The sequence below is a fragment of the Polypterus senegalus genome, chromosome 11 (assembly GCF_016835505.1).
Source record: "Polypterus senegalus isolate Bchr_013 chromosome 11, ASM1683550v1, whole genome shotgun sequence".
NCBI classification, from domain to species: Eukaryota; Metazoa; Chordata; class Cladistia; order Polypteriformes; family Polypteridae; genus Polypterus; species Polypterus senegalus.
Window position 1 is genome coordinate 80,467,893 of NC_053164.1, and position 18,328 is coordinate 80,486,220.

The 18,328-nt window shown below is 37.2% G+C and overlaps 1 protein-coding gene across 3 annotated transcripts in view; it reads left to right on the forward strand.

Moving 5' to 3' along the window:
* LOC120539250 (phosphofurin acidic cluster sorting protein 1-like) overlaps positions 1-18,328 on the forward strand; it is a 172,301-nt gene that overhangs the window by 74,275 nt on the left and 79,698 nt on the right. For 2 of the 3 annotated variants that reach the window (XM_039769146.1, XM_039769148.1), the window contains exons 6-7: positions 629-723; positions 1,639-1,719. In XM_039769146.1, coding sequence (XP_039625080.1) covers positions 629-723; positions 1,639-1,719 — 176 coding nt within the window. The remainder of the gene's footprint in view (positions 1-628; positions 724-1,638; positions 1,720-18,328) is intronic. The other variant, XM_039769147.1, reaches the window with a different exon arrangement.

Below are 18,328 nucleotides of genomic sequence, written 5' to 3' on the forward strand. Positions count from 1 at the left end.
AGTCAGTTGGAATAAAATCAGCTGCCAAAGAGTAAAACAGGACTGAACAATGGATCTACTAGGATAGAGATTGGTCGTCAATTTAGTTGAGGATTCTTCCACAACAAAATGTACTATAGGGTTTAAAATAAGAGCTTTTCCTTTTTGCTTTTGGCTGTTACCCTGAAATTCATGTAATTTTGGAAAGGGCATTCGAGTTTGCTACCTGATGTTACTGTGAGAACCTGGTGATCCATATAAAGTTTTCATTGGCATTAGATTGCAAACTCTTTAAACAAGCTATAGGCTGAATAGCTGTCTTTTGAGATACATATGTTTGTTAGCAAAAATATTGAAAAATAACTGATATGTTTAAAAGACATTCTGTGTGGTTTTCCTTACTGAAACATTGATAACCATTCAGGTATAACATTTTTGAAAACAGTTGTCAAAAGTAAGCAAGAGAATGTTAAATGCCATTTTATTAATGTTATTGCTAAAGCCTTCCTTCACATTTGTATAAGCTTATTTTTTGCAAATATTATACATAAAGGTAATTTCTTCAGAGTAATATATAGAATTATCATTAAATATTTTGATTGTATCTTCCTGGTTGCTTTAGCATTACACCTTTTCTTTGTTTTTCCAGCAGATCGTTCTCCAGATATTGATAACTACTCTGAAGAGGAAGAGGAAAGCTTCTCTTCAGAACAAGAAGGAAGTGATGATCCTATACATGGACAGGTAAGAGAATATGTTTTTTGTACAGTGAAACACAGCCTAATTAATTATCACTATAAGCAATAATTTTAGGTCAATTACTGCATTAGCAGCCTTCTGTAGTGTTAAAACACAATTCAAAACTCTATAGATTGCACAAGAAAAATAAAGCAAAAGCAAAATTGCACTGGTACAGATTGCTACAAGCAAAATAAATATTTTTAGAGTAGTAGTTGTAATTCTAAATAAGATATAGTTGTTATTATCATTGAAATCATAATTAAGCTTTGTATTAATTTTAAAAGGTGAAATTTTAGTAATTGGTGAAGAACTTAAGAAGTATTACAGGCCAGATGTTGATCTTTATAGATGTTTACTTATTTGAACCTGTTGTCATGTTCACTTGAATGTGTTAATGTTAAGTGAAGCCTTTAAATATCTCTCTGACATATGTGTTTGGTTTATCCACTGCAAAGAGTTAAAGTAAAGAGCAACTGATAGCAAAAATACTCAATGAAAGTGTAGATGTTGCTTCAGTTTACTGGACACAAATTGCTTTTTATATTGTTTCCCATCTCTCATGTCTTATAAGGTTATATCTATTTCTAGTTAGTCAGTCAGATGTAATAAAGTAAGTCACTTTAGAGGCGGATTTTTACTGTAGTTTTAAAAATCTAGGCCATGGTCAGTGGCCTACTTAAATCTAATGTTTTACCCACTAATTAGATAAGTTTGAAGTCAGAAGATTTTTCCCTTCAAAATGACACTTTGTTTAATTTGGCCATTTGTTTTATATAATTAACTCAGTATGGGAGGAACACTGCAAGTGAAACAATCTCTGGCTGAAGTACCTTCATATGCCCTTAAATTATTATTTAACATCATGTTAGTTACCTGTTCTTTTTAACAATTTTGTTTATTTATTTATTTAAAATGTAGGATTTGTATGATGAAGACGATGAGGTGAAAAAGATTAAGAAAGTTCGCAGAAAAATAGCTTCCACGACCTCAAGGGTCACTGTAAGTCTGAGTATTCTTACCATCCCTTCTTTAAATAGAGGGAACCTATTTGATTGTACAATTCCCTGGGGATTTCTATTTCAACTGCAAAAATCATACCATACTATATTTTTGTCATGGTAATATTTCTTTATTCACAGTTATAAAAATAGATGTGCAGAGATTTGCATGATGTTATTTAATTTCAAACTGTGCTTTGCCTCAAACACATTGATAGAATAAAATTATACCATAAAAATTCTATATATATTTAAAAGGCTTGCTTTATTTTCTATACTTAGTATCCCATGTGCTGTTAGTGTAATGAGTTTATTTATAAATAAATAAATACGTACGAATGAATGCCAGGAAAAGGAATCAGATTACAAAAGGGGGAGTCAAGTAATAGAGCAATACAAAAAATTAGGAATGCTATATAAAAATATAATAACTCCCTCCCCACTTCAGCAGTTCATTCCTACTAGAAAGTACAAACTGAAATACAGTGGACAAGTGCAGATCAATTAACAAAGGAAGCCTTTCATCATGGTTATATAAAGATAAATGAAGACTTATGCTATAGAGAGCTGCAGGTGTATTAGATTACAAACCAAGATGTGCCAGTCAGTATTTCAACTGGAAGTATTTCCTTGGGTGGAAATGTGCCTATGAAGGTAGCTGTAAAGAAAACTGAATACAGTATTGGAATTTTTTACAAAAATATCTAAATAAAATATTGACTATCATCCCTAAATGTTTTATTTTACCTTCACCCCCATGGACTTTCAGAGCTGCAAAAAGAGGATGGGAGAGGGAAAGTAAGCAACAGTTAAAAGGTTCACAGCTCAGTACTATGAAAAAATTGTCTCATAATTGAATACATTGGAGTGACCATATATTACCCAGAGCACTATTACTTATGTGGGGATATTGCTTTTTCTGTTTCATTATGTTCCGTATATGATAAAATAATTTTGTTTCAGAATTAGTCCACTTGCCTACAGACTGATTTTTAAAACATCCTGACATTAAAACTATTAATTGTATGTCAAAATGAAACTAACAAACAGAGTAATACTACAAAAAGGGCATGCGAATAAAGTTTAGTAGAACCATCTGTTTTTGAACATGCAAAAGTAATATGCTTGTCTTTATCTTTACCCGAAGTACAAACAATTCTGCATTTGACCTTGATCCAGTAATTGTCACGAACAGGAAGTGGAATTATGGAAATGAATGTAATGTGCTGCAGTTTAATGTTACATAGTACGATTACAATACGGTCACGGATTGTGAGGCATTCATTAGACTGAGAAGTAAAAAAGAAAATTTAACTTGGATAAGTTGAATTTGGTCATTCAAAAGTGTAGTTTAGTACAAAGGAAATAAAATAACACAGTTAGTGGTAGCTTCCCCCAATGTTCTCATTACTTTGGGTTCAGAAGAAAAGGAAATGACTAGGCTCATTTAATTTTGTACCCAGTTAGCATATGAAATCTGTAAAACTAACTCCTTGGATTGCCTGACAGGATTAGAATGTTATCAGCATGGAGAGAAATGATCAGTATAGAACATTATAAGCTGGGACAGAAAAGCTGCTTTGGCCAGTTTCTCCATTGACAAAAATCATTGGTAGGACCCTTTTTGAACTGGAAAAGACAAAAGCATACAGTACAAAATTTTAAAAGTGATGCAATGTGTAAATAATAAAGGGTTTTGCCATATTAATAAAAATTTCATAATCAGTTTGGTTCAAATCTAATATTACTTGCACTTAATTACTCTTATACTATTGACAGGAGATTTGAAACATGAACATGCCTCTAGATAGATAGATACTTTATTAATCCCAAGGGGAAATTCACATAATCCAGCAGCAGTATACTGATACAAAGAAACAATATTAAATTAAATAGTAATAAAAATAAAAAAAATAAAAATAAAAAAGCAGACAATAACTTTGAATAATGTTATCATTTACTCCCCCGGGTTGAATTGAAGAGTCGCATAGTGTGGGGGAGGAACGATCACCTCAGTCTGTCAGTGGAGCAAGACAGTGACAAAAGTCTTTCACTGAAGCTACTCCTCTGCCTGGAGATGACACTGTTCAGTGGATGCAGTGGATTATTTATGATTGACAGGAGTTTGCTTAATGCCCGTCACTCTGCCACAGATGTTAAACTGTCTAACTTTACTCCTACAATAGAGCCTGCCTTCTTAACAAGTTTGTCCAGGCGTGAGGCGTCTTTCATCTTTATGCTGCCACCCCAGTACACCACCGCAGTAGAAGAGAGCACTCGCCACAACCGTCTGGTAGAACATCTGCAGCATCTTACTGCAGATGTTGAAGGATGCCAACCTTCTCAGAAAGTATAGTCTGCTCTGACCTTTCTTACATAGAGCATCTGTATTGGCAGTCCAGTCCAATTTATCATCCAGCTGCACTCCCAGATATTTATAGGCCTGCACCCTCTGCACACAGTCACCTCTGATGATCACAGGGTCCATGAGGGGCCTGGGCCTCCTAAAATCCACCACCGGTTCCTTGTTTTTGCTGGTGTTAAGATGTAAGTGGTTTGAGTCGCACCATTTAACAAAGTCTTTGATTAGCTTCCTGTACTCCTCCTCCTGCCCACTCCTGATGCAGCCCACAATAGCAGTGTCATCAGCTTAACTTTTGCACGTGGCAGGACTCCAGTCATATTGGAAGTCTGATGTATATAGATTGAAAAGGACCGGAGAAAGTACAGTCCCCTGCGGCGCCCCTGTATTGCTGAACACAATGTCAGACCTGCAGTTCTCAAGACGCACATATTGAGGTCTGTCTGTAAAATATTCCACAATCCATGCCACCAGGTGTGAGTCTACTCCCATCTCAGTCGGCTTGTCTCTAAGGAGCAGAGGTTGGATGGTGTTGAAGGCGCTAGAGAAATCCAAAAACATAATTCTTACAGCACCGCTGCCTCTGTCCAGGTGGGAGAGGGATCGGTGTAGCATATAGATGATAGCATCCTTCCGCTCCCACCTTCTTCTGGTATGCAAACTGCAGAGGGTCGAATGTATGGTGGACATGTGGCCTCAGGTGGTGAAGCAGCAGCCGCTCCATGGTCTTCATCAGATGTGACGTCAAAGCGACAGGCCTGTAGTCATTCTGCTCACTAGGACGTGATACCTTTGGGACAGGGGTGATACAAGATGTTTTCCAAAGCCTTGGGACTCTCCCCTGTTCCAGGCTCAGGTTGAAGATGCGCTGTAGAGGACTCCCCAGTTCCAACGCACAGGCCTTCAGCATTCATGGCGATATTCCATCTGGACCTGGTGCTTTGCTGGCACAAAGTCTTTTCAGCTCTCTGCTTACATGGGCTGCTGTAATTGTGGGTGGGGATGTCTCACCTATGCTGGTATCAGCAGAAGGATGGTTGGAGGATGCAGTACTCCGAGGTGAGAGTGGGTTAGGGTGATCAAACCTAAATGCCATTGTTTGTGCCTTGCTACTCATGCGAGCACAGGAAATCTTGGTCTGACCAATGAAGCTAACTTTCCTTCTAGCAACGAGAGTCCAACTAAAACATAACGTTTGGTTTTGTCACAGTTTACAGTCGATTACCATCATCAACTCCTCCTTTTGACAAAAGTCAACATCATCCTGAAAGAGTTAAAGAAGTTGTTCATTTGGTTTGCTCTCTCCACGTCTGTCTCGATGGTGGCACCCTGCTTTGAGCTGCAGCCAGTGATAATCTTCATCCCATCCCACACTTCCTTCATGCTGTTGTTCTGCAACTTCTGCTCCAGCTTTCTCCTGCACTGCTCTTTCGCCGCCCTGAGCTGGACACGGAGTTCCTTCTGCATGCGCTTGAGCTCATGCTGATCACCACCTTTAAAAGCCATTTTCTTCTGGTTCAAAAGGCCTTTGATGTCACTTGTAATCCATGGCTTGTTGTTCGCATAGCAGCGTACTGTTCTTACTGGAACTACAATGTCCATAAAGAAGTTGATATAATCAGTTGTGCATTCAACAGCCTCTTCAATGTTCTCACTATGTGACCCCAGCAATATATCCCAGTCTGTAGTTCCAAAGCAGTCTCTCAGAGCCTGCTCTGCCTCTCTATAAACTCTTTAGTTTTGTGTACCTGCATCCTCCTATGTTCTAGTCTCCTTGATATATATTTCTTTCATTCTGAGGTTGGCATTCCTGAAAAATCATCAGGAATGATCTGAGCAGTGTTTGTTCCTGCACTTTGAAAATGTGTTGAGTAATAATGAACTTTGAATCCATGGGTGTCTTCTTTCCCTGCACCTTTGCTAAATAAGCATCCTGACACAGCAGGAAGGTCCTTCTCCCCTTCAAAAAGGCAGGTACACGGTGCTGCTCACTTGTTGCAGATCTCCAACTGTCCGTGGCAGAGTCTTAAAGGAGTAAACTGGGACAAGCTTGTTAAGTGTGCAGACAGCACAGAGGAACATTGGAACATATGTAAACATTTTTTACATAAATGTACTTCACAAAATATGGAATTAGTAGTAACTTTAAAGAAAAAAATGGGTTCGTAAGGAGAGGAGAAAGAAGCTGCACAAGGCATGTAAGACTGATAACTCCAATGTGAATTGCAGGTTGTATGAAAGCATGGGAGGTGGCAATTAAGAAAGATATTAGGGAGGCTTAAAGGTAGTTAGATGGGAATATTGCAGATAAGGCGAAAGATGACCTGAAGAGGTTATTTTAGTAGTAAAATAACAGTTAAGGTGGAGGTGAAGTATATCAGGAATTGTAAAGAGGAATTAAAATACTGACGTTGAAAAATCAAATGCCATAAATTTGCATTTTTGTGAACATTTCACATGTGGGTGAATGGAGAACCTTACAGCAGTAACAGGGACTGAAAAGGAGATACTGAATAGTTTGGATATTCTAAAGGTGATGAACTGTATGGATTAAAAAGGTAGAAATCTAACAAATCACGCCTACTGAAGTGCTTTTGTGAGATCACCTCACAAGACCTTCCTATTTGGAGATGCTCTGACCCAGTCATCTAGCCATCACAATCTGACCCTTGACAAAGTTGCTCAGATCCTCTGGTAAAGGTCATTTTCAAGGTGATCAGGTGTTATGGCAAAACTGTTTTTAGAATGAGAAAATACTTCCTCCATTTCTTTCTTTTTTAGATTCTCAGTGACACAGCATTCCCTATCCTCAGTTCCATTGTTTTGCTTTTTTCTTCTTTAGACAGTAATAACATCATTAAGAGACTACACAATTTTTTGCATTTTGATATGTAATAAATATGTATGTTTGCAAGTTTTCTTTCTGCATACATCAAGATTTACATACTGAGAGCAGCAAGGAGACAACCAGTTTTGTGCTTTAATTATGAAAGGATTTTATTCGAAATTGGAAATTATTCACTAGACTAAAAAATATTTTTGTGGTTATAATCTTCATCACTGAGACTAATGTATTATTACTGATCAATGGAATATGAGAAAAAATCTCTGCATTATATCTTCAGTGATGTCTTGTATTTTCTAGCACTGAATATTACTGGTAGGCATGAAAAAAAATCAGTTGTTGATGTCTTATACTAATGATCCAAGGAATGTTTGCCCAGTATGCCAAATGGGATATTACCCATGACCTGTGGTTTGCATTTCAATTTGGGGTACTCTGAGCTCTTCGCAAGTCAAACCTTTGCTTAGAATGAATCACACTTACTAAATCACTTCCCTGGTTTACCACTATTTTTGCCACTTTTTTTTGACATTTTTTGGGTTCTTGATCCTAATACCACTTTTACTAAGCTACAAGACGTTTAAAATGAATATTTTTTCTTCATATATTTTGAGTTTACAGAATAATATTGAGAAATCTTAATATTTCACAGATGTGTTCTCAAACCTTACACTTAATACAATAATATGAAGTGTCTAAAAGGAGGTCCATACTGCCCTCAAAACCTTTGCATATGGTGCCACTGCTGTTACTTTCAGTGACAGATTTACTGCCTTCTAAATACAGTATTACAGCAGATCTTTTTGATAATGCAAGTGATATACTGTTGTGGACTTGACCCGGACACAGACAGGCGGACATGTTGTTCTTCAACCACCACACGTGTTTATTTACAATAATATATCACTCTGACCCAATTCAACATGCACAAACCCCAACAGTCAGTCCTGGCCTCATAATGCCTTCTTCTCGGGCCGCCTCCACAACTCTCTCGTGTTCTCCCGGGAGCTCTCCAGGTGTCCACTTAAATCTTCCCCCCAGCACTTCCGACACACCAGGACAAGTCACAAGTCCCCAAGGCATTGGGGCGCCTCCTGGCGGTGACCACAGGCCCCTACAGGGTGGGGCTTCCATGCCCTGAACCCGTGGCCCCCAAAGCAACCAGGAAGGCGGCCCCCATGTGATCCCAGATGGGCGCACGCCCACTTCCAGTCCTCCAAGACGTCCCGGCCGGGTCGTAGCATCTGTAATGTGGTGCCTCAGACTAATGAACATTAGTACATCAAAATAAATATTTTGTACTTGATTTACTATGAGCATATGTTCAGATCTAAAAATTGATAGTATTATTTTCTTTCATCTACACATTTAACTTTGTGTTGGATCATACAGCGAAAATGGTTTCTGATTCCGTATGGGCTACTGTCAGTCTTTTCCACTGTTCTTATTATAGTCTCATAAAAATTCCTTACCTAGATTAACATAGAAGGGGGGGCAACTTTAAGGGAGGCAGCATTTAAACTGAAAATACCTTGATAATGTAATGTAATGTAATGACTTTGTTACCCGATTTATTTTTTGCTGAAGTATATTAATAACACACAGTGTTTCCAAATATAATGCAACTTGAAACGTTTCAGATTTTTTCCAGTTGTTTATTTTAATGACAGAGAAACAGTGCAAGGCTGAAAAAAAACATGACAATCCTCCTACATTAAAAACGTTTACAGATTCATTAATTGACTCTTTTCCTTTACAATTTGAGGCCCATGTGACTGAATGAATGCCATTTCTTGAGCCAGTTTACTTTGAGACATTTAGCAAATGCCAAGAATGCCCTTTTAATGATTACCAGCCATAAAGATGCAAAATCTGGCACAAGAAAGGTCCAGGAACCACAAAATGTCTTGGATTACAGTATAGCACAGGTAACCATTGACAGCTCAGACAAAATCACATGTACAATTTATTAACTGAGTTTTGTCATTTTCTACATCATCTTGTATTAATAGTAATAAATTGCATTGCTTTAATTGTACAGCCTAAAGTAAAACAAGGGGAATAGTGGAAATTAAGTTTGACAAGGGTTTTACTGTAGCAGCTAAGTATTGCATTGGTGTGAAGACATACTGAGATCAAGCTCTTTCTAAGATCACTGTTCTATGTTTGTACAGAAGGGTAAAGTACCTGTTGGAATCGGTGCACAGGTGCATGTTTGCTCCTTTCCCACTGCCCCCGGCTTAATAAGTGCAACATGTCTTTCTGGCAGTAGTTTGGGTCAGCAAACCAGCACATCCTTTTAATGTTTTTTTTTTTCCCCTGGGCTTGAAAATACTCTGGTGATTTGTTATATTCACATTCTATGGGAATTTTACCAGCTGTGATGGGTCTCTTTTCCCCATCATTTTTGTGTATGTGAATGTCCAGTTTGCTTTTCAGTAGATAAGAAAGGTTGAATTTGATTTGCTTATTGATCTGCATGAAAAACAATTCAAGATTTTTTTTTTGTGATGCAAATAATCCAGAGGTCTATGTTGCTGCCTCTTTCATATACTGTGCATCTATCCAATTAACAAATTAGTTTTGTCTGTTTCAGAGATACTTAAACCATTTGGTACCAATTCACATTTAAACTGTGTTTAATCATTCATCAGACAACACGTGTATATACAGTGCATCCGGAAAGTATTCACAGCGCATCACTTTTTCCACATTTTGTTATGTTACAGCCTTATTCCAAAATGGATTAAATTCATTTTTTCTTCAGAATTCTACACACAACATCCCATAATGACAACATGAAAAAAGTTTACTTGAGGTTTTTGCAAATTTATTAAAAATAAAAAAAACTGAGAAATCACATGTACATAAGTATTCACAGCCTTTGCCCAATACTTTGTCAACGCACCTTTGGCAGCAATTACAGCCTCAAGTCTTTTTGAATATGATGCCAAAAGCTTGGCACACCTATCCTTGGCCAGTTTCGCTCATTTCTCTTTGCAGCACCTCTCAAGCTCCATCAGGTTGGATGGGAAGTGTCCGTGCACAGCCATTTTAAGATCTCTCCAGAGATGTTCAATCGGATTCAAGTCTCGGCTCTGGCTGGGCCACTCAAGGACATTCACAGAGTTGTCCTGAAGTCACTCCTTTGATATCTTGGCTGTGTGCTTAGGGTCGTTGTCTTGCTCAAAGATGAACCGTCGCCCCAGTCTGAGATCAAGAGCACTCTGGAGCAGGTTTTCATCCAGGATGTCTCTGTCCATTGCTACAGTCATCTATCCTGACTAGTCTCCCAGTTCCTGCCGCTGAAAAACATCCCCCCAGCATGATGCTGCCACCACCATGCTTCACTGTAGGGATGGTATTGGCCTGGTGATGAGCAGTGCCTGATTTCCTCCAAACGTGACGCCTGGCATTCACACCAAAGAGTTCAATCTTTGTCTTATCAGACCAGAGAATTTTGTTTCTCATGGTCTGAGAGTCCTTCAGGTGCCTTTTGGCAAACTCCAGGCGGGCTGCCATGTGCCTTTTACTAAGGAGTGGCTTCCGTCTGGCCACTCTACCATACAGGCCTGATTGGTGGATCGCTGCAGAGATGGTTGTCCTTCTGAAAGGTTCTCCTCTCTCCACAGAGGACCTCTGGAGCTCTGACAGAGTGACCATCGGGTTCTTGGTCACCTCCCTGACTAAGGCCCTTCTCCCTCGATCGCTCAGTTTAGATGGCTGGCCAGGTCTAGGAAGAGTCCTAGTAGTTTCGAACTTCTTCCACTTACGGATAATGGAGGCCACTGTGCTCATTGGGACCTTCAAAGCAGCAGAAATTTTTGTGTAACATTCCCCAGATTTGTGTCTCGAGACATTCCTGTCTCGGAGGTCTACAGACAATTCCTTTGACTTCATGCTTGGTTTGTGCTCTGACATGAACTTTCAACTGTGGGACCTTATATAGACAGGTGTGTGCCTTTCCAAATCATGTCCAATCAACTGAATTTACCACAGGTGGAATCGAATTAAGCTGCAGAAACATCTCAAGGATGATCAGGGGAAACAGGATGCACCTGAGCTCAATTTTGAGCTTTATGGCAAAGGCTGTGGAAACTTATGTACATGTGCTTTCTCAATTTTTTTATTTTTAATAAATTTGCAAATATCTAAAGTAAACTTTTTTCATGTTGTCATTATGGGGTGTTGTGTGTAGAATTCTGAGGAAAAAAATGAATTGAATCCATTTTGGAATAGGCTGTAACATAACAAAATGTGGAACAAATGATGCGCTGTGAATACTTTCCGGATGCACTGTACTTAACTTGGAGATGACATTTACACAAATTGTACAAGATACTGCATATGCCCAACAATGTTTTGAAAGTTTAAATGTGAATAGAAGAACACACGAATGCCTTTGCCTTTTGGCATGGTTGTATAAATCTTGTAGTAAGAGTTAGGAAAATGACTGCTTATTAAATGCTAGACAAAGTACAGTAAGCAGTTCAGCTAGATCAGTAAAACCTTTCTGTAAGTCTAGCTCTTCCTCATAATAAATTGCTTGCTTTCAGCAAACAGATGTGTTATTTTTTCATTTCAATCCTGGAACCTAAAGTAATTTGTTTAAAAAGAAAAAAGTTTGTACACTTCAGAACCTTCAAGTGAATACACAACCACACAGAGTACTGAAATTATACTGTATTGATGGGCAGAATGATAACCCTGGCATGACAAAATATTAACTTGAAGATTTTGAAGTTTACATTCTGCAGTTTCTTGCTTCTGTGAGAGCTGAAATTTATTTACTATTTGATTATATAGAATAACTTCTGTTGTTTTAATTAAAGCCTTTTAATCAGTGACCCAGTCCCAACTACTAATTTAACACAAGGCAAGTATTGATAAAATAACCAGTATAATCTGCAGTAGCAGAATCATGACTGCAAGGGCCCTGTTTATCAGATACTCGCACGGAAAAACAGAAATGAAACTAATCACATAGTTCTGTAATTGACAAGTGTATTTAAGAAGGGTAACTAGCAGCTGCAAGTCAGTCATCTCCTTCCATGTACTGAGTGACTCCACCTGCGTGTCAGTAAAGGTATTCTTCCCATCATGAACTGACTTTGTGATTTTGACTTTGATGCTTAGCATTTCCTTCAATTTAAAAAATTGATTAATCTGCTTTAAAATTTAGTTTTTCTGTTGCAAATTTTGCATAACTTTTAAAAACCTTTCACGTTTAACTGGTTCATGATTTTTGCAGTTGTCAGACTAAGGTAAAAACTTTTCTTCATTACTTCCCTCGAACATGTTTGAGATAACGTATCTCAGACCCTAAAAACCCCACCCCCCACACCAACAACAACATATCCGCTAATGATTGCCTCCCCTGAGAGGGTTAAATAATGGGTAAAACTGCTAAAAGGGAATTAAGAAAGATAAAAAGAAAACACTGATGGAATGCACTTTCAAGAAGAATCTTGCACAACATTCATAAAGAATGAAATTATAGAGCCTAAACTAAAATTAATTATTTTTGAGAAATGTTATACAGGCTAAGACTTGCTGAAAGTGACTAATCTTTCCTGAATATTGAAGCAATTGCTGCACAATTTGTACATTTGCTTTTGCATGAGTTCAATGAATATGTCCATGTGAGTGATTTGAATAATATGGACTTCAGTCTGACATTATTCCCTTACTGTATTTGGGCTATGGTCACTTAGCTTTTTGAGGTGTAAAATAATTTATACCTAACATTCAGATAGGCATTGCTTGTCTAGCCCATACTGATAAATCACTTACAATATGTTTTATCAATCTGGGCTTGTTACAGTAAACTAATTTTGGGGCATGAATTGGCAAAAGACCTTCTTATCTTATAGTTTGCAAGGAAAAGTAATTTTTGTGATTATTTCTTTTCGTATCTACTGTTGGAAAGGAGCCATATTTAAATTATACATTTAATACATGGGTTTTGTGACTGTGTGGGATTTGTACATTTTCTCCATTTGTCCCGTGTATTGTCCAGCTGCTATACTAATTTGGCTCTGAATGGGTAAGTGTGTGTATATACTATATGTATGTGAGTCTTGTCCTGGGCTGCTTCTTACCTTGTACCTCAAATTGCTTGGATAGGCTTAGCTCTCCTCGATCCTGAAACATAAAAAATATGTTTGAAAATGTATGTACGTACTACATTAAAATGTAATTGGCTTGTGCCTAATGCATAGTAGTATTGTATTTATTTAAAAAAAAATCAGGTTTTAGTTTTACTAAGGTTTTAGTAAAAAAAACTATGTTATTAAATATGGATTCTAGCAGTGGTGATTGTGCACAGCAGTGTAACAAAGTCCTGCTTTTTTGCTTGATGTTGCTTTTGCTTCTTTCAATCTTGTACTGGATTTAAGTAAGTTGAAAAAGGTGGATATGGAAAGAACCTTGTTGAAATATTGTCATCATTTGTAATTATTACAGGACATCGGTTAAGTACACATAAAAGAGAGTTGCATTTTTTCACAGTGTATGTAAAAAGAATATAAAATTTGTTTCTCTATATAGGTCTTTTTTTTGGTTTGATAAAGATTACCACTGCCTTAATCTATAGTTAATACTTATAATTGATACAAATCTGTCTGAGAGAGATGCATATTTTTGTATAGAGTTGTTACAGTGTAGGACATTAGCAGAACATGTGTCCTGATATGTGCACTTGATGACATCACTCACAAGTGGGATCTTGTCCTAGGAACATTTTTATACAATTTTAGATCCTATTCTTGTTAACAATTAACACATTTTAACTGAACTGTAGCATGATTGGCAAATACCGAACATTTAATAGGTCTTTCTTAGATTGTTAACAAATCCATCCAGGCTAAATATATAGCTGTTTCTTCTAAAACGGTGGTAGTCTTAACTGTTCTAACAGTTCATAGATGTAGAGAGTTGGGTCCTGTGGCACCTCCAAATCTTGTGATTGATTATGATATAAAGATTATTGTAAAATTATATTAAAAGTATTTTATAACTATAGCCAATTAACATTTTCTGAAATGGTGAAGCTTGTGGCCAAGAGTTATCTTGTCAAAAATGCAATCAAAAATTGCTACTGGCTATACATATGATATATATTTTTAAAATACACTGCTCAATAAAAATTAAAAGAACACTTAATCATCACAGTCTAACACCAAGTCGGTTAAGCTTCAGAGATACCAGTTAGGAAGCATGGGTAATTGTTAATGAGCTTCACCTGCTTTGGTGCAAATGAAAGTGGTAACAGGTGTACTGGAGTGGCAACAGCAAGACATCCCCCAAAAAGGGAATGGTTTTGCAGGTGGCGGCCACAGACAATTTCTTTGTCTCCTTATCTTTCCTGATTCTTCTCTAGTTTTGCATTTTGCTAGTGTCCTTGTCACTGCTGGTAGCACAGGTAGTCCAGCACTTCCAGGATGGCACATCAATACATACCATTGCAAGAATGTTTGCTGTGTCTCTCAGCACAGTGTCAAGAACATGGAGGAGATACTAGGAGATTGGCTGTTACACGAGGAGAACTGACAGGTTCATAGAAGGGTATCAGCCTCGCAGCAGAACCGATATCTGCTGCTTTGTGCGAGGAGGGACAGGAGGAGCACTGCCAGAGACCTACAAAATGACCTCCAGCTGGCTACTGGTGTACATGTCTCTGACCAAACTGTCAGAAACAGACTCCATGAGGGTCGCATGACGACCAGATGTCCTCTAGTGGGACCTTCTCTCACAGTCCAGCAGCCACTGTGCTGCTCAATTGGCATTTGACAGAGAATAGCACAATTGGCAGCTCCTCCATTGGTTCTCCTAACAGATGATAGTAGGTTCACACAGAAAACCTGAGACAGACGTGAAAGAGTCTGCAGATGACAGAAGTATCTGTAGCTATTTCTGCCTGAAAGTTGTATTAAACATGTTCAGATAATGGATGGATAATACCATTTTTGAAACATTCAAAAATTAGTAGTACCCAGATTTATATGAAAGAAAGTGCCACAGATAATTTATATTCTTGATTCTGGCATCACTGCAAGCACCAAAAAGGTATTAATAATGATGAATGATATTATTGAGTAATCATAAATAACATTGTTTAGTGGTCTACCTTCACAGTAAAGTCTAATAACATTGTCAGTGTTTCTTCTGCAGTTGTTTTTTATAGTCCTTCTCTGTCTGATAGTGTGAACCAATTCAGCATATGAAGTTTGCACTTTTCTGCCTTTGATTTGATAACTTAATTTTTTGCAAACAGAACAACTGAGGTGCAATGCCATGTGAATTAGATATTGGCCTTAACTGTTTGGCTAAAAAAATAAGGCAGTGCATTTCAAATATGCAATTAATGTAGTTGATTTTTCCATTTTGTATGTGGAAGTGAAAATCAAACCTCGATAGATTATCAGACTGTTCATAAATTCAAATCCATCACTATTGTTGACACTAGGTAAGAAGAACCAGTATCTCTGATGTATATTTTAAATTTTATTTTAAATGACTAAAACAATTAAGAGCAATAAAGAATATACTGTAATTGGTAAAATCCATTCCTAATAAGAGAGTACGTTATAGTGCTGAAGGTAAAAATAAAAACGTTTTAGGTTACTTAGCTGTTTTTTCTTATCATTAGCATGTTAGACATGGAGGCATCTTCCTGGTAAGGAAGACTAGAGTTTCAAGGTAATGTAGTTATTTAAGGTAAAAAAGACAAAAGTTTCAAGAAAAGGTAGTTATACTCCTTAATCATGGTGCCAGAGATTGGCAGTGTGTTGTATTTTGATTAGCTCGTTCAAGTGAGTGTGACAATAATGATCCCGTAAAGCTGTAAACTATAAATATACTGTACATTAAGTTAATTTGCTCTTTACTTCTTTGTTAAATGTGGAGATGCACAAGGTCATGCCAAAGTTGCAGAAAGAAGACCAAATTCAAACATTGATATCAGCTTTCATTTGGACTTACTTAAATCTCAGAAGAGATCTTGTTGGAGGCAAATGTATTGAAAGCCTTTGTAAAACTATTCTGTAGAGTGTGCTTTTTCATCTGTGCACAAGAAAGCAAATGGGAGTAAACACCCTTTCTAGCAAAATATTAATTAGCTACCAGTGAGTATGCTGCAGGCACCTATTTGTTTCATATCTGAACAGTGTTAGTCATGCTTGTTTCACTGAAGTGTTAAATGTCCGGACATAACAAATAATTGTGTAATAGTCAGAACCCTAGGTGTGGTTGTTATGGTAACCGCACACCTCATACCTTCTGTCAAGTATAGTGTCGACAATAGTATGTGGTAAGTCTGACATCTTAGTCTTGCTGTTTATGTGCATGCTGGTGTTGATTTAACATGGCAGCTTTTTGGCCGATAATCAAGTCCAGTTATTTATGATAGCATTGCTTTCTTGCTGGACTCCACTGATCATCTTTTTTTATGTGTTTTGGTAACACTGATAAGCCTGTTTAGAAGTTTACAGCTACAGTATTTTTCTTGTGTTGATCATTACCTCTGCTTTTTGTGGTTTTGCTTGATTTTCCCCAGACTCTGTTTTAGCCTAAATCATTAAAATCAGTTACACAAATGAAAGTACTGTAATTCGTCTGTGTGAAAGTTCCTGATCTTAAAGGTTTTACATTTTAAAGTAAATGGAATATTTTTTCCAACTGTCTTACAGTATAAAATGGAGATTTTAGGAAATGACTAATAGTTTTAGAAGACATGATGTAGCAATTAATTGTGTAAAGCCATTTTTGACCTGCATTACCAAAAGTCTTCTTTATGTTCAAGTTTATTGTCTTGTATACACAGTACACAAATATTTACACTTTTGTCTCCTTCAGACTAGTGGTGGTAATATAGCATCAACAACAGAAATACAAGAGAAAACATGTCCCATGGTGTAGCATTCATTTGTGCTCAGGGACTTAGTTAACTTTTTTTATAAGTTGGAGTATTTTTGGGTTTTGCATATTTATGTCATCAGAGACTGATAGATCACGGTTGTGTGTTTTAAATATTTTGTAACATTCCAACTCCAAGTGTTATAAAAATTGCATCAGTTGATGCATCATTGTTAGTTATTGGTCACTGTGGGTGGTCTATAACTAATTGTAGTTCTTATTACTTAAATTTTTTGAAAGAAGTGCCAGAAGGTAAGGTGGAATCTATGTTGAAGTCTGCCTGTGCATTGAAGCAGCTGACTTGACACCTCATGTTCCTGGCCATATATTTGACAATGTAGGTGTTTCACTAACTTTTGTTTGGAAGTACAAAAGACCCTTACCTCTCTCAGGGTAAGTTTGAAAGAGTAACTTAATCAGTGACTTAATCAGTAATTGAGGGTATCTGCATTGTTCTTCATTTTTAAATAAATTATGGTATGTTGGTAAAATGATGTACACAGTGGCCTGAGATATGCCTTGTCATGATGTCCCCAGTTCTTTCCTTTCTGGTAATTAATACAAAAATTGCTACATCCTTTCACACTGTGATTTGTTCTTAAAATTCCCAGAGCGTTTTGCTTTTAAAAGACAGAAAAGGTGGTTCTTTCCCTTGAAGATAAGCAATTTTGTTTTTTTTTTAAATAGGATTTGTTGAAATTCCAAAAATATGTGCAGTATACTCTAATACATAAATCCCAACACAAATTGAACTCTTCTGACAATTTTCTTTGAAGAATAAGAGTATTAAAACTCCATGAAATCGTTTTTCGGGAAGCTGTGGTGTTTAACACTAGAATTAGGGAGCCTATGAAAAAACTCGTAGATCCGCCCCACCTTAAATCACTTCGCACCTCTCCATCAGCGTCTTAATTGTCCTGTAAATGTGTTGATAAGCAGCAAACAGCAAGCAGCCTGCTATCTCATCCCCCACTGGCGCACAATTTTCTCAGCTCAAATCTGTTCAGTTGCTTGGAGTTGTATAGAGTGAGGTCAAGCAAAATCACACTTTTTATAAATGCTATATCATTATTTGGAACACATGCATTTCATGTGTGTTCCATGTCTACAACAATGTATGAACAGTAAACACATTGTTAAAACAAACGTTTTTCATGTTTTAGTAATAAATGATAAAATGTAAACATGAAGTATATAATCTGTTAAGCCTGATTTCCAAAGATCAAATAAACACTTTCACAAAAGGTTCAGCTTCCATGGCATAGTGGTAAGTTTTGCCAACTTGGAATCAAGAGTCCCCGGTTCGATTCTGACTGTCTCCTGTATTTGCTATTTTCAGTAGCTGCTCTTATTGTTAATATTATACAGTACACACATACATTTGGTTTGCGTCTGTAACAGACTGTGTACATTTATAGTACTGTACTTGTAAAAGTTGCCTTTTTTTCACTTTTATTCTCTCGGTCACGATCACCATACAAAAAACAC